Here is a 23581-nt window from a genome sequence, read left to right on the forward strand (position 1 = left end):
ATGGTGGCGACACCCTTGTGCTTAAGAAGTCAAGGCCACCTGGCTCCCAGTCCCCTGAGCCTCCGGTTGGGCCTCCGGGGGGGGGGGGGGGGGCGGGACCTGCGTTTACTCCTACTGCATGTGTTGTGGTCTCCTCCCAGAGGAGAGGAAAAGGAAGGTAGAAATGGTGACCCCCCCCAGCTGTGCCTTGACCCCAAACCTCACACCCTTTCAAGGTCTTGTTCTTACAGAGGGTCACATTCCACAGTTCTGTCCATTCCATTGAAAACTGGGCTTTTGTTCATTACTGGCTCCATCTGCCGGCCTGCGGTCTGCCCCCACCCCCAGCCCCAGGCAGGACTCTGGAATAACAGCGCCAGGGGCTGAACTGGCCAAGAACCATGCTGAGGCCACTATGCCCGCTGTTCCCATGGTCTTTTCTGTAATTGCACAAGACCAGCTCCCCAGTGACAGATCCTGCCTGTCTCTCATCACTCTCCAGTTGTGTCTCTGGTCTTCATGCAGGGCCTGTGTTGGGGGCCTGGGGCGTGTGGGTGGAGAGATGGCATGGTTAGCTTTTCCATGGGAATGAACTCTTTCTCTCAGGCCCCAGGCTGGGTTGGCTGTGCTTTGGGAGCAATGAGTCAGTCATTCCTTGTCCAGTAGGATGGCATAAGGGGATATGAAGATCTGTCCATGGGAGATTAATTTTTTATTATTTACTTCTTGGCTGTGCTGGGTCTTTGCTGCTGCACCCGGGCTTTCTTTAGTTGCAGTGAGCAGGGGCTACTCTTCGTTGTGGCTTCTCATGTGGTGGCTTCTCTTTGCTCTTGTTGCGGAGCACAAGCTCTATCTAGAGCATGGGCTCAGTAGTTGTAGCACACGGACAGTTGCTCTGCAGCATGTGGTATCTTCACAGACCTGTGTCCCCTACAATGGCGGGTGGCTTCTTAACCTCTGGGCCACCAGAGGAGTCCCAAGGGAGCTTGAATGTCTGGGTCTTTTCAGGAGAGCAAAGGAGCTTTCCCTGTGTCAACTGGGACACAGTGATGCCTTTTCAAACTAGTCCATGTGGTACTCGGGGCTGGGAGAGCGAGGCACAGCTCCTGCCTTACAATACCAAGCCAGTGAAGCAACTTGGAAACCGCAGTGTGCCAAAAAGTCACCTGGGATAGGTAATAACGATGCAGATTCCAGGGAATTCCCTGGTGGGCCAGTGGTTAGGACTTGGCACTTTCCCTGCTGAGGCCTGGGTTCAATCCCTGGTCAGGGAACTAAGATCCCACATGCTGAGTAGCATGGCCAAAAAAAAAAAAAAGAGAGATGCATATTCCTGAGCCCAGGAGTTCCCTGACTGTTCAGTGGTTAGGTCTCCACGCTTTCACTGCTAAAAGGGTCTGAGTTTGATCCCTGATCGGGGAACTAAAATCCCGCAAGCTGCACTGTACCAGCCAAAAAAATAAAAAATAAATAAATAAAAGCCCAAGGATTTTGCCCTTAGGAAGGGAGTTGCAGGAATGAGCATTGTTGTCAGCATGCCTGGGTGCAGGCGTTTGTTCCTGGGCTCTGTGACACTCCATCACACTCACCAGGATCTTTCCCAGGCGCTCTGGAACCATTCTCTCAAGCTCCTTTGCTGACTGCTTCTTGCCTGTTCAGCCTTGAGATGCTGTTTAGACCCAGAGCTTGGTCGTGGACCCTACCTTTTTTTGTTCCTTCTATATTTTGCCCTAAGATGGTACATTTGTTAGTTAGGACTGCCAAACCAGCATACCACACACAGGGTGACTTCAACAACGAAAATGTAGTAAATATTTCCTCGAAGTCCTGGAAGCCAGAAGTCCAAGGTCACGGTGTTGGCAGGGTTGTTTCTTCTGAGGCCTCTCTCCTTGGCTTCTGGGTCTGCGCATGGTCATCTACACATCTTCATGTGGTCTTCTCTCTCTGCACACCTGTGCACTGCATAGGAAAGGATGGTTGGTTAGTGGTAACTCTACCACTAACTCGCTAGCTTTAAGTAAACTATTTAGCTCTAAGAGCCTCAGCTTTCTCATGTATAAAGTGAGATGATAAAATTCTTACCAAGAAGGGTTACTGCACAAACCATTTAAGGCAGTATCAGGGCTTCCCTGGTGGCTCCTCAGTGAAGAACCCTCGTGCAGGTGCAGGAGACGCAGGTTCAATTCCTGAGTCAGAAAGATCCCTTGGAGGAGGAAATGGCAACCCACTCCAGTATTCTTGCCTGGGAAATCCCATGGGCAGAGACACCTGGTAGGCTACAGTCCATGGGGTCGCAAAGAGTCAGACACGACTTGGCGACTAAACAACAACATAAGTTTCCTAGTCAGCCCCTGGTATAGAGCAGGCAACGCATATAGCAGTTACTATAAGATTGTACATAAAGACCATATCGCTCCAAACATCACAGTATAATGCTCCCAGGATGTTCCTGTGTGTGTGTGTGGACCTCTTCATGAGTACATGCCTGCGATTCCTCTCTCGGGGAGATGGAGGCTGGATCCCCCAGGGCTTCCCCCTCACGCCTTCTCTCGCTCCCCTCAGGTTGAAGTTAAACAGTAAGAGAAACCAGCTGGTGAGAGAGCTGGAGGAAGCCACCCGGCAGGTCGCGGCCCTGCACTCCCAGCTGAAGAGGTGAGCTGTGGGCAGTGGGGTAAGTGTTCCCCAGGGAGCGGCCAGATGCACTTGAGTGCACAGCAGGTCCGTGGATGGTCCAGGGGGCTTGTGCTGGGCCAGGTGTGGCCCAGGGCAGGGCCCTTCACCTCCCTGCACCGCAGCCTCCCTGGTCCTTCTGACAGCGCACAGAAGGCCCCAGTCGGGTGCTAGTGAGTCTCATTCGCATCCCTCACCCCTACCAGCCAACTTGCACGACCCAGAGGGGGTCGGCTTCAGGCCGGGGGCCTCGCTGGGCAGTGTGGCTGGCATTTTATCACAACATTTTGTTTTCATCAGGTATTTTTATCAGTTGATGGGGCTTTTCAAATTACGCTTAGGATATAAAGGTTCCTTTTGAAGATAACTGTTAATGTTTAAAAAGTGAGTTGATTTGGAGAAAAATATTAAGCCGCATTATTTGGCGTTGGATTCAAACATGGGAAAATGGAGTGCAGCTGGTGGAGGTTTGAGAAACAGAGATACAGAGGAGGAAGTGGACTCGGAAGGCAGCTGGCTTGGGTTAGAAACCCAACTCTGCCGGTCCCTGATTACGTGGCCTTCTCTGGATAGCCCCTTCAGTGAAGCGGGGAAGTGTGGTCTGCCCTGGACACTGTCAGAGGGATCCAGTGAAATAATGTGTCCTGAGTGCTTTCTGGGGGAGCTTCTGGGCCGCCCACTCACTCAGTGACCTCCGCTCCCCCCCTGCCCCAGCCTCTCCGGCAGCATGCAGAGCCTGTCCTCCGGCAGCAGTCCGGGGTCTCTCACGTCCAGCCGGGGCTCCCTGGCGGCCTCCAGCCTGGACTCCTCCGCCTCAGCCAGCTTCACTGACCTCTACTATGACCCCTTCGAGCAGCTGGACTCGGAGCTGCAGAACAAGGTGGAATTCCTGCTCCTGGAGGGGGCCACGGGCTTCCGGCCCTCCGGCTGCATCACCACCATCCATGAGGATGAAGTGGCCAAGACCCAGAGGGCGGAGGGTGGCGGCCGCCTGCAGGCCCTGCGCTCCCTGTCGGGCACTCCCAAGTCCATGACCTCCCTGTCCCCCCGCTCCTCGCTCTCCTCCCCGTCCCCGCCCTGCTCGCCTCTCATCGCGGACCCCCTCCTGGCTGGGGACACCTTCCTGAGCAACCTGGAGTTTGAAGACCCCGAGCTGAGCGCTGCTCTCTGCGAGCTGAGCCTCGGCAGCAGCACGCAGGAGAGGTACCGGCTGGAGGAACCCAGCCCGGAGGGCAAGACGCTGAGCCAAGGTAGACAGCTCTGCATCCCAGGAGGGAGGGAGGTGGGAACTGTGCTCAGGCCTGAGTTCCGACCCCAGTGATAATTGTGACAGTTATGGGCAACAGTTACTGCTTTCTACGTGCCTGATCTGTACACAGTGTATCGATTTATTCATTCATGTTGTAGGTATTTATTACGTGTTTACTGTCGTCTAGATCCTGGGCAAAGGATTTTTCCATGGTGGGTTCATTCATGCAACAGATATTAAGTACCTATCAAAACTATGTCTTAATGGGTGGACATGGATTCATTCATTCTTTCATTGGACAGATAGGCCATGTGGGTTAGTCAAGAGGATACAGTGTGGAGGACAGACAAGGTCCTGGTTCCCATGAAGCCTGCATGCAAATGAAGGCACAAATAATAGCTGTACAAGCAGATCGGGGGAAAGCACTTAGGAGGAGAATAAACCAGGGTGTGATGGAGCCTTTCAGGTTGGGGTGGGACTGCCATTTCAGACTGGGTGGTGAAGGAAGGCGACATTTGAACTGCGACTTGAACAGTGAGAAAGAGCCAGCCTTGAGAGAAGCAAGAGCAAAGTGTCTGAGGCTGAAACAGGGGCTGCAAGAGAGACCAGAGGGAGGGGGTCACCAACAAGGCAGAGAATCAGGCAGAAAACGAATTGTATAAGGTAAGGAGTCTATATTTTATGCTAATTGCAGCAAAGATCCATGCAATTGAAGCCAGGGAATGACCAAAGATCACTCCTGTTATGAGGTCAAAAGGGGCATTGTAGTCAAGACTGAGATTCAGGTTAGAAGCTTCAAAGTAAAAGATGATGCCGATAATGACAGCTACGGTTTATTAGAAAAAATTGCATCTGTAACAGCAACCACATAATAAATTATAATGGTGAATATTTATTGGGGTGCATTGATGTGGTGGGCAATGCACTTGATATGGTGAAATAGGCTCCTTCTATTACACCCATTTCACAGATGGGGAGACACAGGCTCAGAGAGGTGCTATCACTTGCCAATAGGTGGGGAAGAGGGGATTGGAATGTGGGTTTTTCTGACCCCAGTGCCCAACTCTTTATCACCATGGTCCCCTTAGGACATGAGGCAACTCTATGTATTTATTCCTAAGATACCCTGACACTCGCTGACCCTATCTCGCATATGGTATGAAAGTCAGGACTGAATAGGATGATTTATTGAGTTCAGGTGTACAAGACACAGGCACTGTTGTACATTCTGATTCATGTAAACCTCAAAACAACACTATGAGGTGGCTGTTGATTTTATCCTCATCTTACAGACTGAAAGGCGTGAGACTCAGTGAGGTTAAGTGACTTGTCTGAGGTCAGTGTCACTGCGGTAAGGCAGGAGAGTCAGGACTGGCCCCAGGACCACCTACCCAGAGCCCACACTGAGCCAGGTGCCAGCAGTATTGGCAAAGGTCTCCAGCTTCTGACTCCCATGAAGCCAGCTAGAAGCTCAACCCATCTCAGCTTCAGGAATGGGGGGAGCTGCAGCCCCCAGAAATATCAGTTCCTTTGTATACAAGGGCCACTGGGAGCAAGGGAGAAGCAACACGACTTCCTGGTTAATTAAAGGCTCTGCTGGGTGCATGCCAGCCCCTTCCTTAGAAGAAGAGCCGGGAGATCCCTGGGGCTCCCTCATCAGGAAGGCAGTCTTGCCGAGTCCTCTCAAACAAAAATAAAAACAGGCTTCCTACTGCAGCAGGTGGAAAGCTTCAGAAAATTATTCCCTGGAGAGGAGAGGGTGCAGGCGGAACCTCTAATGAGGCTCAAGAAGGGTTCCTGGTGCTCCCTGTCTAAGGGCTGCAATCAGCTGGATCAGGGATGCTGGGACCCCAGTGGGGTGTGGGGAGCGACACTGACCCCACTCCCACCCCACCCCCTCCCCACAGCATCGGTGCAGCTTGGGAGCCAGGGACCACTCACGTCTCAGGCTGGCATTTCTTCATGCCATCTCCAGAAGCCTTGCCAGGCTGAGCTCAGGCGCTAAGCAGGTTATGCGATTAGTGCCACTGTTCAGTCAGCAGACAAATTAATCTCCTTAAGTGGTTTCGTGGAGGGTGGAGCAGGGTGGTTCTGAAGGCAGGAGGGCTCTAAGGCTGCAGATGTGGGATGCAAGCTGGGAAAGCCACACCCAGATGGCTTCTTGGCCTCTAACAGGCTCATGGTCACCATCCCCTAGCCCAGCCAGTGCACACCCCACCCACCACCCGTGTGCCTGGCACACAGCAGGTGCTCAGAAGTGCTGGCTCTGAGGTTGGAACATCTGAATCTGTCCGTCTTGTACTGCGTGGAGGTCAGGAGCTGTCCTATTCATCTTGGCAGCTCTGAACTTGGCAGTGGCCCTGGCACACTGTCAGTGCCCATTACTTGGGGAAGGAAGGAATGTGCAGTGTGTGCTGAGTCTGAGTCCCGGGTCAGAGACTTCAGCGGGCTTCTGTCAAGGGCAGGGGAGATGAGCTGACTTAGGAGTGCAACGGGATAGGCAAGTAGGAGAGCCAGTGCGTAAATCCTTCTTCCCCTTTTTGTCCTCCTGCAAGGGCCCAGGGTCTGTGTTATTGTCCCAAGTGTACAGGAATTGATCTGGAAGGCATCACTATAGTGATGGGAATGGTAGTCATAATAACCAGGATAGCGGTACGGGTTTCTAGAGCACTTCCCCTGCCCCAGTCTCTATACTAAGGACTTCCCTGTATCATCTCATTGTGTCCTCCCAACAAAGTAGGTGTTATTACCCCCATTTTACAGATAGGGAATGCAAGGCCTAGAGGGAATAAATCAGCATCCCAGTGTCATAAAGCAGTGTATGATTTGAACCCAGGTAGTTTGCCTGTGGAGTCTTGAGATGTTAGACACAGACTCCTCTGCCACCCTTTCCTTCACCCCAAAACACGCAGGACCTTGCTGTAAAGGTCAGAGGTGGTAGGATTTTGGTGGGACCATCTTAAAATGACAGGGGATCCACAGTACATGTTGGGATGACAGTATCTTGACTTCTGAAACCCACCTTTTCCCCCCTCTCTTCCACTAGCTGTGAATATGGCTCAGGGGTGCGGCCTGAAAGTGGCCTGTGTCTCTGCTGCCGTGTCAGATGAATCCGTGGCCGGGGACAGTGGTGTGTATGAGGCTTCTGTGCAGAGGTGGGTCCCTGAGTCCCAGGCCCCCTCCGGCGTGTGGGAGGGACCCACAGGAGGGTGGGGGGCTGGAGATGCTTCACGTTTGGGAAACTGCTGGTTTTCCCAAGTGCCATCAAGGGGCTTGTGGCCAGGGGAGCAAGTATTGGGGAAAGAGCAGCCCCCCTTGAGAGAGAGATCTAGAGTCGCTGTGGGGAGGCAGGGTCCACAGGGAGGCTCAACAGACCCAAACCTTCCTCCTCGAGAATCTGCTGCTCCCTCCCAGAGAGAACGCTGTCTCTGGAAAATGACTTTGGCCCCAGGTCACTGCAGACCCGCCTGACCCTCTCTCTCTGTCTTCCCCGTGTTGCCTTCCAGACTAGGTGTCTCGGAAGCTGCTGTTTTCGACAGTGATGAATCAGAAGCAGTGGGTGCCACCCGGGTTCAGGTTGCCCTGAAGTAAGTGGCAGGGAGGGCGGGGCAGAGGGGCATGGTCTGCACAGGGTCCCCTCCTCCCCTTTCTGCAGCATGTCCAGCATTTACCCTCCTCCAGAACCAGCAGGCCCCGCTGACAGCTGTGGGCTCCTAACTAAAGGTGGGGGTCTCTTTCTATGCCTCCCAGCTCCCCATTCTGCAAAAGAGAAAAAAAAACATGGTTTGAAGATCTTGTAACTTGCCCGGAGTCACTGAGCTGGGCAGTGGCCAAGCCAGGCAGGGACCGAGACCGCCTGCCTCTTGGTGTGTTTGGTCATCATCGTTACTACAGCTTTGGTCTTATCATCTCATCTGGACTGAAGTCAACCCCTAGGGGGCTACAGCCTAGATTTCCTGTTGTTGCTCATCTCTTAATGGGGAATGGTCTTGATTATTTTTAAATAGGAATTCATTGCCTACATTTAGCTCTCAGGAAATTTTACACAACCTCTGGCTTCCCTTTAAAAAATCAGACTGATAGCTCTGGACCTGTGTCCCTGCATGGCCACAAACACTGGGTCTGTGATCTCTAGCTCACCACGGTCTCAGAGCAGTCAGCAGCTCCGTCCGTGATGATTAAGGGAGAGAGAGATAAATGTGTTACCAACAGGTACTCTGTATGCCCCCTTTTCATTTTAGGTATGATGAGAAGAATAAGCAGTTTGCAATATTCATCATCCAGCTGAGCAACCTTTCTGCTTTGTTGCTGCAGCAAGACCAAAAAGTGTGAGTGTGTAGCTGATGGACTGTGTATCATCCTCTCGCCTTCTACGCCCATCCCAGGGGACACTCTCCTTTCTGCCCTGCTCCAACCACGGGCCCCCATGCACATGACCATGATGCGCAGTGTCAGGGCCATGAGCGTGAATGTAGGCGGGGTGGCAGACCCGCTCAGTATAAAGAGGAGCGCCCCAGACAGCTTCCCATATGCATCCTGAGCCCCGACCAGGTGCCAGCACTAAGAAGGGGGTGGTGAGCAAACCCCTGTCCTTGTGAACTTGAAGCCTGGTGAAGGAGGAGGTCACGGCCCCTTTTGTCTGCTCTAAGCGCTAGTGTTCCAAGCAGAAAGAGCCAGACCTGCCTTTCTCAAGAGCCAGTTCCCATCAGCATGATTCTGTGGGCAGGTTGTGATGGGTGTTAACCTACGGCTGATAATACAGCAGAGACCTGCACAGTCTGCCTCTCTGCCCAGTGTAGACGGTTTATGTTTCATTGAGCTCATCTGCCTCCGTACCCCTCCTTTGCTAGAATGTAGGCCTTGAGGGCAACAGTAGGAGCTTCTGTCTCTGTGGTCTGCACCCAGCCAGGGCCTGGGGCATGACATGTGAGGAGGAAGGCAGGCCTGAAACCCGGCAAAACAGAAGGCAGATGAGATTGGATACACAGCGACTGAGGAAATGACAAACTCTTGTCCTCTGTGGTTTCCTGGGAGATTTGCAGCAGCTGTGTAGCCTAAGGCCTGAGCCCCCGACCTGTGCCGACCTGACCCTGGCTGTCATGCGTGCCTGCCCCTGTAGGAACATCCGAGCGGCTATCCTTCCGTGCTCCGAGAGCACCACCTGCCTGTTCCGGACCCGGCCCCTGGATGCCGCGGACACCCTGGTGTTCAACGAGGTGTTCTGGGTGTCCATGTCCTACCCAGCCCTTCACCAAAAGACCTTAAGAGTCGACGTCTGTACCACCGACAGGTGCCATCTGGAGGAGTGCCTGGTGAGAGCTCTGTCTGTCTGTCCAGCCTTCTGTCCTTCTTGATCCACCTTTGCACTTCAGGGAGAAGGCTTGGAGCAAACACAGCTTGTGGTATCAGCCCAGCTCTTCATGGGTTCTAGGCAGACTTATCGGGAGCAGGGGAGAGAGAGCAGGGAGCTCCTTTATCTGCCGTGGAGTTGCAGGGCCTCATCCCTTCCTTGTGCCTGAAGCTGAGTCACCAGCCTTCCCCACCATGTGGCCTAAGACACTTTGTCTCAGTTTCCTTATCTGTAAAACCAGCTAACCCTGGCTACTTCACAGGTGGCTCTCTGAAGACTGAATGAAGTGCTAAACCAGTGCCCGTCAAACTTTCACGTGCACACAAGTTACCTGGGGCTCTGGTTAAAATGCAGATTCGGATGCATCCAGTCTGGGCAGCAAGATTCTGTATTTCTATCAAGCTCTCAGGCAATGCCAGTGCTGCTGGTCCCTTTGGCAAGGATGTAAAGAAATGAAGCGTCTGCACACACTGGTTCTCACTGGAAATCAGTTCCCATCCCTTCCTGCTCAGCTGGGGTTCATAAAAGCTTCATTGCCATTTATATTGTTATTACTACTGGCAGTAATGCAACAGCTTATATTAATTGGATGCAGTTTATATGGTGGGCTCTGAACTCCATACTTGTATTATTTCTGTTGATTTTCCCCACAGCCTTATAAACTAGGTACCATACTATTATACCAGTGGGGAAACTGAGACACAAAGAACTTTCTCAAGGTCAGAACAGAGTTAGAATCCAGGCAATTCCACCCATGTCAGACCCTGGAGTTTTCTCTGGGCCAGCACGGTGCTCCCTGCAGGAACCCAATACATGAGATGGTGACTCAAGGGTTTGGCAAGCAAGGTGGGTACTGCTAAAGGATGGAGCGGAAAGCTTTTCCAAATCCAGCCTCCAAGAAATTCCCCAGTAGCCTAGTGGTTAGGATTCTTGGCTTTCACTGCCATAACCCGAGTTCAATCCCTGATTGGGGAACTGAGATCCTGCAAGATGCACGACACCCCCAAAAATATACGTCTATATTTATTTCTATAATATTAGTTTCTATTCTATCCTTTAGGGTAGAAGAGGAATTAAATACGAAATAAAAAAACAAATCCAGGCTCCTCCAGTGAAGCGTTTCCTCAGCCCTGAGCATTCCTAAATGAGAAGAGACTCAACCCTGTTTTATCCTCCTAATTGGATGCCTTTTATTCCTCCTTCCTAATTGAAGTCTGGACATTGCTGGTTGCCATGGCAGCAGCCAAAGTGCTCATCCCACCGCGGCTTGTCTCCGTCCATGGCCAACCGGAAGCCTCCGTCTCCCATGTCCCGTGGGGACGTGGAGTGTCAGGCTGTCATATTTTGGTGGCTGCAGGAGGCATGGAATTGAGACACGTGGAGGAAGGGCTGTCGGCTCCCACACACAGTCTCCCCGCACTGCTGGGTTGGTGGCATCCCTGGTCTGTTTTGAGCCACGTAACCAGCCGGGCAAGGCCAGTAGTACTCATCCTGAGCAGCGTCTGTGTGTCTAGTTCTGGGCTAAGAACTTTGAGTGCAGTATCTCATTTAATCCTCACAACAGGGAAGCAATATTAGCATTAGGTACATTTGGCAGGTAAGGGATCAAGGCCCAAAAAGGCTAATTAACCAGCTCAGGTCATCCAGTAAGTAGGTAGAGAAGTCTGGATTTGAACACAGATTCCAACTTCCTTATGTCACCATCACACATCACACTGTGTGTGATCAGTTGTTCAATCATGTCCAACTCTTCGACCCCATGGACTGTAACCCACAAGGCTCCTCTGTTCATGGAATTTCCCAGGCAAGAATACTGGAGAGAGTGGCTATTTCCTTCTCTAGGGGATCTTCCCAACCCAAGTATTGAACTGGTGTCTCCTGCATTGGCAGATGGATTCTTTACCACTGTGCCACCTGGGAGCCATCACACTACCCTACTGGATTATGGGTTTGGATGGAATACGTGTCTTGCCCTCCCCGATATCATGGGCAGCAGTTCCACAGTCACTCAATGGTGGTATCACAGGGTCACAGACTTTCCAGCCAGGTCCTGGTTGCTCACCCTTCAACTGTGCAGCTTCTGTAAAGGCAGCCCACTGCCCAGGCCCACTCCCCAGAGATAACCATTATAACCCTCCCTTGCTCCTTTTTCACTTTTCCATCCACACTTGGCAAAACCCCAACCCTGTCAAAGTGAACTCTCCCCTCCTGTCTGCCCATGCAATTGGAGAAAAACATACACAGCACCAAATTTTTATCCTCTCCTTCCTCCTCACCCTTACTCTCCCTCTGCTGAGGCCCTCACTTTACACCCAATCCTGGAACAGTAGAAGGAACCAGAAGAGAGCCCCCACAGCTGCCCCGCCACAGTTAGCTATTCCTCCCGGAGCTCAGGGTGGGCCCTCCACACTCCATCCATGGCCATCCTTGCTCAAGGTCATCATTTTCCAACCCTCACCCTTCTGCTCTGTCCTCTGTCTCCAATTTTCCCTCTTCCACTAGATCGAATCTCTCAGTATACTTCTCCATATATATGCTGTTATTAATCCCATGCTGTAAAAAAAAAAAAATTTTTTTTTTACCCCATTTCTTCCTCCAGCTACTACATTACTTCATCTTCTCTGTAGCAACACGTGAACGAGGTGTGTGTGTTCTCTCTGTATCTCAGACGACGTGGGCTCTGCCCCTAATCGTTGCACCAAAACTGTGCTCATCCAGGTCATCGGGGCCTCCTCGCTGCTAAATCCACTGGCCAGCTCTCTCCATCCTCGAGTCTCTCGGCCTGTCTGCAGCGTTTGGCTCAGTTGCTCACTCCACCTTCTTCGACATCCTTTGCCCTGACTTGGCTTCCTGGACCTCTCGCTCTCTTGGCCGCCTTCTCCCATCACTGGCTTCTCTGTCTGTCCGCTCTGTGGATTCTTGCTCATTTCCCTGACCTCTCCCCATCCGAGGGCCCCAGGGGTCAGGCCTTGCTCTCCTCCCCTTTTCTACTTGCATGCACTGCTTCACTGATCTTGTCCTATCCCCTGGCTTCAAACGCCATTCCGTGTAATAGTGCCATCCTGGGCCTCCCCACTCGGCTCAGTGCTGTATGTCCGCTGTCTCTTCCACATCTTTTCTTGCATGTCCAGTCGGCATCAGCAATCATGTGTCCACAGCACACCCCTGAGCTTTCCTTCTGGGTTTTCACTCTCTGAGCTGAAAGCAACCCCATTCATTCATCCATTGCTCAAGCCAGAGACCACAAGGTTGTCTTGGACCCCTTTCTTCCTCTCGTACCCCACGTTCAGTCCTTCAGGAACTCCTAGCTCTGCCTTCAGAAGATCTCCAGATTCCAGCCACTTCTCCCCATGCTCCTGACCACCACCATCTCTCACCTGATAGTTGCAGAATCCCCTACCGGGTCTCCCTGCTTCTGTTCTTGCCGCCCTTCATCTCTTTCCAACACAGTAGCCAGGGTGACCCTATTAAATCGCAGATGAGTCCATTCAGTCCTCTCTTTAAATCCTTAGGAAGACTTCTGTCTCCACCCAGAGTCAACACCTGGGTCTTTGCCTGCTCTCCCCAGGTCCTCTGAGCTCTGCTCCTTGTCATCTCTCGGATTTGATCCCCGAGACTCTTCCTCCAGCCCCCTGGTACCCCTTGAATACACCAGCACACCCCCTTCTCCAACCTTTCTCACTGCTATCCTTTTCGAATGTAATTCTTTTCTCCTGGATATTGATGGGCAAAAGTCACTCTCTCGCCTCATTCTGTTCTTGACCCAGATGTCACCTTCTCCGTGAGGACTTCCTTCCACCCTACGTAAAGTCACATTGCCTCCTCCACCCTCTTATCCCCACCTCTCCACTTTGCCTGTGTCATTTTCTCTGCAGCACTTTATATCACCTAATATTTGTCTGTATCATAGGTATTAGGGCGCATGTTATTTTCACATTTTTATCATCTCTGAACTCAAGATGCAGTGTGTACTAGCTGGCAGGTCATAGTCTAATTGGTAACTACTTTTCTTTCTTAGTGATACATGAAATAATAGTACACTCTATAACTGATGGCATCTTAGACTCTATGAGACACAATATAGAAGTTACTTACTGATTATCTGATTCCCCCAGACTGGAATATAAACTCAGGCAGGGATTTTTTTCTGCCTTAAATCCTGCTGTGTTCCCAACATCCAGAACAGTGTCTGACACATAGAGGCAACTGGGCAAATGTGTGTGTGTCAAATACATGGTTGAATGAATGTGTAGATGCTGCCAAAGTGCATCCAGTTTACTGAGGCAGACCATTCACACCTATGAGGCAGGCCCAAATTGTTATTGTTCAGTCACTCAGTCGTGTCCGACTCTTTGTGACCCCATGGACTGCAGCATGCCAGGCCTCTCTGTCCCTCACCATCTCCTGCAGCTTGCTCAAACCCATATCCATTGAGTCGGTGATGCCATCCAACCATCTTGTCCTCTTTCATCCCCTTCTCTTGCCTTCAATCTTTCCCAGCTTCAGGGTCTTTTGTGATGAGTCAGCTCTTTGCATTAGGTGGCCAAAGTATTAGAGCTTCAGCATCAGTCCTTCCAATGAATATTCAGGATTGATTTCCTTTACGATTGACTGGTTTGATCTCCTTGCAGTCCAAGGAATTCTCAAGAGTCTTCTCCAACACCACAGTTCAAAAGCATCAGTTCTTCAGCACTCAGCCTTCTTTATGGTCCAAATCTCACATCCATACATGACTACTAGAAAAACCATAGCTTTGACCATACGGACCTTTGTCAGCAAAGTAATATCTCTGCTTTTTAATATACTATCTAGGTTTGTCAATAGCTTTTATTCCAAGGAGCAAGTCTTGTAATTTCGTGGCTGCAGTAGACTGTATCTTGTTGGAAAACTCTCTACATCAGTACCTAGAAATCTTCCTTATTTTTTGTACATAGCTATGTAATAACTGTATAGATATAGGTTACAGTTTATTCCCCTAATCTCCTGTTGCTAGAGCTTTGAGTTGTTTTCCTTGGCATCAGTCTTGGCAATTATCTTTCTTAACTCTAACACCAAAAGCAAAAATCAACATGTGCAACTACCTCAAACTAAAAAGCTTCTGCACAACAGAACTTTCATTTTTCATCAATAAAATGAAAAGGCAACCTATTGATTGAAAGAAAATATTTGCAAATTGTATATCTGATAAAGAGTTAATATCTGAACAACCCATGAAAGTAAAGTGTTAGTCACTCAGTCATGTCTGACTCTTTTGTGACCCCATGGACTGTGTAGCCCACCAGGCTCCTCTGTCCATGGGGATTCTCCAGGCAGAATACTGGAGTAGGTGCTCATTCCCTTCTCCAGGGGATCTTCCTAACCCAGAGTTCAAGCCTGGGTCTCCCCCCATTGCAGGCAGATTTTTTACCATCTGAGCCATCAGAGAACCCATTCTTAAAATTAATATCTAAATAGATCTTAACCTGAACAAAAAAGTCAATGAATGAGTGAGTTATTAGAAAACAATACCCAGCCATTTCTTCCTCCCAGGAAGCTTCTATCTCACCTGGAGTGGTGTTTTACCTACTTTCCCCAGAATACCTTGTCACTCCCTGCTTATGCTTTTTTCCCATCCTCTACAGGGAGGTGCTCAGATCAGCCTGGCTGAGGTCTGCCGGTCAGGCGAGAGGTCGACTCGCTGGTACAACCTCCTGAGCTACAAATACTTGAAGAAACAGAGCCGGGAGCCCAAACCAGCAGGAGCCATGGCCCCCATCCCAGGGCCTGAAAGCACGGTGAGCTAGACCACAGCTTTGCACCCTTCTCCTATAAAAGGCAGCACCTGGTTGGCTGGAAGGAAAAGCCTCTTCCAGAGTTGGAGATGACTGGACATCAGAGGGGTGTGTGTGTGTGTGTGATTCAGTCACTCAGTGTCCGACTCTGTGCGACCCCATGGACTGTAGCCCGCCAGGCTCCTCTGTCCATGGGATTCTCCAGGCAGAATACTGAAGTGGGTTGCCATTCCCTTCTTCATGGGATCTTCCCAACCCAGTGACTGAATCAGGGTCTCCTGCATTGCAGGCAGATTTTTGTACCCTCTGAGCCAGCAGGGAAGCCTGGACATCAGAGGTGGACTAATTATTAGAAGAAACTGAGTCTCAGAGAAGTTAAATAATTTCCTCAAGTCACACAGGCTTCCTCAGCATGGACACCACTCAGTGGCACTCAAGTCTCCCTGACTACTTGATGATCTTCTTGTAGCTGTAGACCTGTAATTCTGTCTCATGCAAACATTAAACTCATCTTCCAAATTTTGTCCATGTATACAGAGGTTATTTTCAGTAGAACTGCCAGTTAGAAGAACTAGGGACCATATTTCCAGTTGATGTAACCTTATGGCAAGATGCTTGCCCACTCTGGCCTTCAGTTTTACTCTCATTCACTGGGAGGCTGATAGGGTCTGATTCCTGCCCGGTGAAGCTCTGCCTACCACGCACAGAGGACTCATCGGCCTTTGTCTCTGCAGGATGCTGTGTCTGCTCTGTTGGAACAGACAGCCGTGGAGCTGGAGAAGAGGCAGGAGGAAAGGAGCAGCACGCAGACCCTGGAAGACAGCTGGTAAGTGAGGGTGCCCCTGGGAACTGAACTGACTTGGATCTGAGCCCAGGGATGAGATCCCCAGACAACCAGGGCAACCAAGAGAAGTGTTCCCCTGTGAAAACAGAACTCCTCTCTCATAGGTTCTCTATAGGCAACAAGGCAGTATATAATCTGGTACAGTGTTTCCCAAGCCCCTTCCCAGTTTGTGGTTTTGTGTTCTAGCAGTTATTCATACTGGTTCACATGTTAGTGTTTATTGTGATGCACTTACATTTATTTTGGTTCAAAAAAATTCCTAAGAAGCTTTATATTACTAGAAGTGGAAACAAGCATGAAAGTGAAAGTCGTTCAGTCATGTCCAACACTTTGCAACCCCATGGATTATACAGTCTATGGAATTCTCCAGGCAAGAATACTGGAGTAGATAGCCCGTTCCCTTCTCCAAGGGATCTTCCCAAACCAGTGATTGAACCTTGGTCTCCCACATTGCACGCGGATTCTTTACAAGCTGAGCCACAAGGAAGCCCAAGAATACTGGAGTGGGTAGCCTATCCCTTCTCCAGCGGATCTTCCCAACCCAGGAATCGAACTGGGGTCTCTTGCATTGCAAGCAGATCCCTTACCAGCTGAGCCAGAAGGGAAGCAGAAATAAGTATAATTTGCCATAAATTGAAAATTCCTCAGTAAGGAATTGCAGTTGACTGCTAGAATAGGGAGCAGAAATAACAGGCTTAAACAAGATACTTCTTTGTTACTTAAAAAAGAAGACTTGGAAAAAGGCAATCCAAGCCTCATCTGTCAGCCCCATGATGTTACCGGGAACCCAGGCTCTTTTTCTTATTCTGCTTTGCTGTCCTTACTGTGTAGCCTCCATCATCAAGGCTGGTAAGCACAGAATGGCTGCAGAGTCACCAACCATCAGGCAGGTATCAGGAAAGAGGAAAGACAACAGAGTCTACCTGAGTGCCTTTTAACCAACGAGCATTCCTGAAAGCCCCACCCAGCAATTTCCACTTGTTTTTCATGGGCTGAGCTTAGCTACTTGGCCTACCCAGTAGCTAAAGGAAGCTGGGAAATGAGGTCTCTTAGTTGGTATAAAAGTCAGGATTCTGTTACTAAGGAAGAATGTAGAAGTGGATATTGAGTAGGTCATGAACCAAGTCTGCCTTAGAAGATAACTGTGGAAGATTAAATGTAATAAAAATACAACAAGAATATTAAAATCTAGCTGGATACATCGCTTGCCAAGGTTCTAAGGCTAAGACCTCTCCTACTGTTAAAAAGGAAGGTCATACATTCTCTACTTCTGTGTCTCTATTTCCGCTTTGCAAGTAAGTTCATCTGTATAGACACAGACGTAGAGAACAAACTCAAGGATACCAAGGAGGGAAGGAGTGGGGGGATGAACTGAGAGATTGGGACTGACATATACACACTGCTGTGTATAAAGTGGGTGACTAATGGGAGCCTCCTGTATAGCACAGGAAACTCTACCCAGTGCTCCCTGTGACCTCAGTGGGAAGGAGACCTGGTGTGCCGCCGTCTATGGGGTGGCAAAGAGTCGGACCCGACAGGGTGACTGATCAACAAGAGCTGATTCACTTTGCTGTACAGTGGAAACCAACACAATATTGTAAAGCAACTATACTCCAGTAAAAATTAAAAAAAAAAAAAGGTCCATGTGTCAGCAATGTTAAAGACATGCTACTGCCCAAGAGAGATTTCCTTCTTGATATAACCAAGTCTGGAGGAGAAGTGGACAGGACACAGCTTTTCCACTGTGTGATCAGTGCCCTTTAGTCCCTCGTCTACCCACAGAAGGTCTCATCACACACTTTAGGAAACAGTGATGTAGACTAGGGTTCAAATCCTAGCTTTATCCTTTTTGGTATAACCTTAGGCAACACGTTTTTTAACTTTTTATTGCAACATCATGCACATTCAGAAAAGCTGATGTGTGTGTACAGCGCGCAGTGAATTTTCAGAAGCCATACTACCCATGGGTCCCAATTGAGGAGCATCACCAGCTCTCTGGAAGCCCACACCACATTTCCTCCGGTCACTGCCCGCCCCCTCAAGAGCTGCCACTGTTAAGCAAGTCATTCTGACCCTGTCTGATCCTTGGCTGAAACGTGGGGACCTCACAGTAACTGTGAAGAATCATCAGAAGAGACTGAAGGACCAGCCACTGATGAAGAAAAAGTGCAAAGCTTGTAGTAGACACGCAAGAGACAATAGAGATTCTTATCAGGAAATGGAGGAGGAACGGGGCTTAAGTACCAGCTGGAGAGGGAGACAGCAAATCCCATCTTGGAAATGAGCACAGCCTCGGAACCTTGCCATTTGCAGTAAGTGTGTGTCGTTGTGCTTAAGTGCATGTGCTCTGAATCCAGACAGATGTGAATGCACAAAATCTCGCTCAGCCAGCTCCTTGTGGGATCCTAGGTCTAGGGGAGGCCTAAGCATCAGTATATTTAAAAGCATCCTGGGAGGACTTCCCTGGAGGTCCCAGTGGTTAAGATTTCACCTGCCGATGCAGGGACCTGGGTTCGATCCCTAGTCTGGGAAGATTCCACATGCCCCAGAGCAACTGGGCCTGGGCGCCGCAACTACTGAGCCTGGTCTCTGAGCCCACAGATTGCAACTACTGAAACTGGCATGCCTAGAACCTGTGCTCCTTAACAAGAGAAGCCACCACACTGCGAAGCCCAGGCACCGAAACGAAGAGTAGCCCTTGCTTGCCACAACTAGAGCGAGCCCATGCACAGCCACAAAGACCCAGGGCAGTCAAAAATAAATTAATTTGGAGGAGAAAAAAGCATCCTAGGTAATTCTAAGGTGAAGCCTGGGCTGAGAACCAGGCTCCAAACCTGGTTTCTCCATCTGTGAAATGGAGATTTAAGAAATAGCCATTACACATGGGGTATTTTGTGGACTCTGAAAATTATGCATGGGAAGCCCTTAAAACAGACCCTGACCCACAGACAGCACAAAGTGACTCTTCTGTTACAGCCCTAAATTCTACGTTTGGTCTGACAAGAAGTCTTTCCTTAATACCTTTTACTCCAGGGGTCAGCAGGTGTTTCCTGGAAAGGGCCAGACAGTAAATGACTGCTACGTGCGCCAGGCAGGTTCTGTTGCATCCACTCAACTCTGCCATCGCGGTGTGACAGCAATCACAGATGGTACACACACCAGCCAACCGTGCCTCTGTCCTTGTACCTTCATTTACGGACACGGAAACTGGAATTTCACATCATTTGCACATGTCATGAAATAGCACCCTCTTTTAAATTTTTTTTTCCCCAGCCATTTAAAAATTTAAAAACCATTCACAGCCTGGACCTTGGACTGTCCGGAAACAGGCAGTGGGCTGGATTTGGCCCCTAGGCTGACTCCTCTCTTCCTGTTCCCCTTGACTCGTCCTCCTTGTGATGAAGAATAGGGCAAGGTTCCTGAATTCTTGTGTGTTCGTTTGCTTTAGGGTTCTCGCTCAACTGTCTCAATTTTTCTCTTTTCTTCTCTGTCCCACCCGCTCTGTCTCTCCTCACTCTCCTTCCCTTCCCTCCCTCCCTGCTTCCTCCTGTCTCCCCACTGCCCCTCTCCTTCCTCCCCTTCCTCTTCCTCCCTCTTCCTTCCTCCTCCCTCCCCACTTCCCTCCCTCTCCTTCTTTTCTCTTCTCCCTTCTCTTTCCCTCCCCCCTTCTCTCTCCCTCTCTTCCCCTCCCTCTAACACTCTGCAAAGGTCCCAGTGCCGGAAATCAGGCCCAGGACCTGTCTTCCAAAACCCTGGCACAAGATCAGTGGTTTTTCCACCAAATTCCAAGCTTGTGTTGAGGCTTTTCACACTGTCTCCTAGCAACCACCTTCTGTTCTCACCCTTTGTGGCCCCCTCTCTCCCCACCCTTGGCCATTCAAACTGACTGGCCCAGACACTGACTTACAAAGAGGGCTGGGAATCCCCCGGAGCTGCTGCGGTTGTGGGGTGGCTCTATCTGCAGGCCCCTCCCCCCACACTGGAGGATTCTTTTGGTCCTGGAATGTTAACTAGCTCTGCTTTGCCTGCTCAGCTCTGGAGTGGAGGGCTCCGCAGACTAGTCCTGGGTTCTCATCTCCTCTCCTCCCTCTGCACCCAAGGCCCAGTGGAGGATGCCACTGTTGTTCCCTCCTTTCATTTGTTCAGGTTTCTTTAATGTGTGTAGTCAGAAGACTTGATATTTTTTAAGATCCACAAACAAAACAAAACTCTCAGAGGATTAGAAAATGCAGGAGAATATAGGGGCTGCCCCTGTGGCTGGCGGGCTATAGTTCATGGGGTCGCAAAGAGTCAGATACAACTGAAGCCACAACACAGCACAGCCGGTGGCTCAGCGGTAAAGAATCCTCCTGCAATCCAGGAGCTGCAGGAGATGAGGGTTCGATCCCTGGGTCCAGAAGATCCCCTGGAGGAGGAGGAAATGGCAACGCACTCCACTGAGTGGCAACCCACTCAGTATTCTTGCCTGGGAAATCCCATGGACAGAGGAGCTGGCATGCTACAGTCCATAAGTTTGCACAGAGTCAGATACTCATGCACGCAGGAGAATATAATCACAAACAATGCTAGGGTGGCAACCCTTGTATTTACCCCCTTGGGAGCTTACGTGTATTTGTCTAGGACAAAGGTTGAGAATTGGCCTTGCTGGGTCCCAGGGCATGTGTGGTTTATATTTTACCGGGTCCTGCAGCATCATTCTCAAACAAGATTGTAAATGCTCCCACCAGCAGTGACTGAGAGTGCCCCTAAAGCTACCTCCTCTCTGATACAATATAATCTGCTGCTGCTGCTGCTAAGTCGCTTCAGTCGTGTCCGACTCTATGTGACCCCATAGACAGCAGCCCACCAGGCTCCCCCGTCCCTGGGATTCTCCAGGCAAGAATACCGGAGTGGGAATCAAAAGGTATTTAATCGAGAACATGTACATGTTTTTTTCTAGCAGGTACTGATAAATTGACTTCACAATATTCGTTGGCTGCTCTAATTAACACTCCTCGCAGGGATACGCCTTTTTCCCAAACCCTCACTTGATAGCAAATACATATTACAAATATCAAATACATATTTTTAAATTTTTATTTGTTTTTGGCCACTTTCCAAAGGGTGAAAAGATATGTCTAATTATTTTTCTCTTTACAATTGAGGGTTTCCCCCCCTCCTTTCCCAGAAAATATGTCGATCAGCTTCTTAGTCACAAAGAAGAGACTTCCTAGCGGTTGAGCGCTTCATGGAATGGAAACGTGGCCGCACCACTGAGTGGCCTGTGACACTGAGCAAGGCCTGCTCACTCTCTGAGACAAGAGTGGCTTTCAGTGTTGTTGAAGGGCCTCAGTGTGGCACCTCGAGGTCATCGAGTCCATGTCTGAAAAATGAAAGTGTTAGCTGCTCAGTGGTGTCTGACTCTCTGAGACCCTATGGACTGTAGCCTGCTCTTCTGTCCATGGAATTCTCCAGGCAAGAATACGGAAGTGTGTTGCCATCCCCTTCTCCAGGGAATCTTCCCGACCCAGGGATGGAACCCACGTCTTCTGAATTACCCTCTGAGCCACCAGGGAAGCCTCTGGTATCTACGTTTAGTGGCTCTTTCATGAGTGGATCAAGAGGCAGAGGAGGGAAAGAAGAGGCCCTTCCATAGCGAGAGTCCCCGTCTAAGTGCCAGGGAGGTTTTCAGCACCTCCCTGAGGTGCTGAGGATGGAGAGCCAAGATCTGTTTTCCCTGTTGGGAAAATCCTAAGGGAGATTTTGTGTTTATCCACAGTCTCACTGCGCCAGCTAACGAGATGTAAAACTCTCTGCTTTTGGCTGAAATTCCTTCAGCTCAGTATGGTAATACTGCCTCATGCTGATCGGAAGCCTGGCGGTTATGTATGTCTTTGAAAAGTAAAGATGGGAATGGAGATAAATTACTAATTAACAAATGTCGTCCATTTGTCACACCAGCTCTTTCGAGGCTCAGAGTCCAAGGGGAAAGGATAATTATGAAGAGTATCACCAAAAATAAAGTCTCTTCAACAAATGGTGCTGCAACCCCATTGGATATCCACACAGAAAAAAAATAAATGTTGGGTGCCATGGACAAAAATTAATCTGAAATGGATCATAGTATTAAACTTAAAAGCTGAAATGAAAAAAACCTCTAAAAGAAAGTACAAGAGAAATTCTTTGCAAAGACTTCTTAGGTACAACATAAAAAGCACAAAGCATTAAAGAGAAAAAGGGATAAATTGGACTTTGTCACAATCAAAAGCTTCTGTCCTTTGAAAGACACCATTTAAAAGAGGAAAGGCAAGCCACAGACTTGGAGAAAATATTTGCAAAGGATTCCTATCTAGAATATATAATGAACTCTTGCAACTCAGTAATAAAAAGACAACCCATTTTTTAAACGGGCTAAAAATTCTAATGGAAACCTTGCAAAAGAAATTCTGAATGGTCAATGAAATTTTCAACAGGAAAGTACACATTATAACCACAATAGATATGAGTACTCATCAGCTGAATGACTAAATTTAAACATGGATATTACCAAGTATAGGTGAGGAACCAGAATTCCCATAACATTATTGTGGAAACATAAAATGATATAACCATGTGGGTAAACCAGTTCACCACTTACACTTATTGTCTGACCCAGCAGTTCTACTCCTGAGTGTGTATACATATCTTACGGTCTGAATTATGTCTCCCCCAAAATGACAGATATTGAAGCTCTGACCATGCTTGAGAATGTGACTGTTTTTGAGGACAGGGTCTTCAAAGCTGGTTAAGTTAACATGAGGCTGTTAAAGTTAGGGTGGGCCTTAATCCAGTATGACTGGTGTCCTTATAAGAAGGGGACATTTGGACACACAGAGGAACACCAGGGACGCACATGCAGAGGGAAGACCACATGGGGACACAGCGTGAAGCTGGCCGTCTGCAACTCATCAGACCTGCTGCACCATGATCTTGACTTTTGCTAGCCTCCAGGATCATGGGAAATACATTTCTGTTGTTAAAACCACCCAGTCTATGATATTGTGTTATGGCAGCCCTAGCAAACTAATCCAGTGTCTTAAGACAAATGAAGTCCTAGCTCTACACAGAGTTGCAGGTGAATGTCTACAGAAGCTTTATTTATAATTTCTAAGAAATGGAAGCAATCCATATGTTTATCAGTTCAGTTCAGTTCAGTTCAGTCGCTCAGTCCGACTCTTTGCGACCCCATGAATTCCAGCACGCCAGGCCTCTCTGTCCATCACCAATGCCCGGAGTCTACCCAAACCCATGTCCATCGAGTTGGTGATGCCATCCAACCATCTCATCCTCTGTCGTCCCCTTCTCCTCCTGCCCCCAATCCTACCCAGCATTAGGGTCTTTTCCAATGAGTCAACTCTTCGCATGAGGTGGCCAAAGTATTGGAGTTTCAGCTTCAACATCAGTCCTTCCAATGAACACCCAAGATTGATCTCCTTTAGGATGGATTGATTGGATCTCCTTGCAGTCCAAGGGACTCTCAAGAGTCTTCTCCAACACCACAGTTCAAAAGCATCAATTCTGTGGCGCTCAGCTTTCTTCACCATCCAACTCTCACATCCATACATGACCACTGGAAAAACCGTAGCCTCGACTAGATGGACTTTTGTTGGCAAAGTAATGTCTCTGCTTTTAAATATGCTATCTAGGTTGGCCATAACCTTCCTTCCAAGGAGTAAGCGTCTTTTAATTTCATGGCTGCA

General features: G+C 49.3%; 1 protein-coding gene across 4 annotated transcripts in view; it reads left to right on the plus strand.

Annotated features, from left to right (window-relative positions):
* Positions 1 to 23581, plus strand: part of WWC1 (WW and C2 domain containing 1) — a 158285-nt gene that overhangs the window by 117768 nt on the left and 16936 nt on the right. For 3 of the 4 annotated variants that reach the window (XM_081503780.1, XM_081503781.1, XM_081503782.1), the window contains exons 10-17: positions 2542 to 2631; positions 3364 to 3899; positions 6945 to 7053; positions 7405 to 7485; positions 8140 to 8226; positions 9018 to 9210; positions 14870 to 15022; positions 15754 to 15845. In XM_081503780.1, the coding sequence (XP_081359906.1) occupies positions 2542 to 2631; positions 3364 to 3899; positions 6945 to 7053; positions 7405 to 7485; positions 8140 to 8226; positions 9018 to 9210; positions 14870 to 15022; positions 15754 to 15845 (1341 nt within the window). The remainder of the gene's footprint in view (positions 1 to 2541; positions 2632 to 3363; positions 3900 to 6944; positions 7054 to 7404; positions 7486 to 8139; positions 8227 to 9017; positions 9211 to 14869; positions 15023 to 15753; positions 15846 to 23581) is intronic. The other variant, XM_081503783.1, reaches the window with a different exon arrangement.

Source organism: Giraffa tippelskirchi, chromosome 6 (genome assembly GCF_054371585.1).
Source record: "Giraffa tippelskirchi isolate mGirTip1 chromosome 6, T2T-mGirTip1v1.2.pri, whole genome shotgun sequence".
In the NCBI taxonomy this organism is placed as follows: domain Eukaryota; kingdom Metazoa; phylum Chordata; class Mammalia; order Artiodactyla; family Giraffidae; genus Giraffa; species Giraffa tippelskirchi.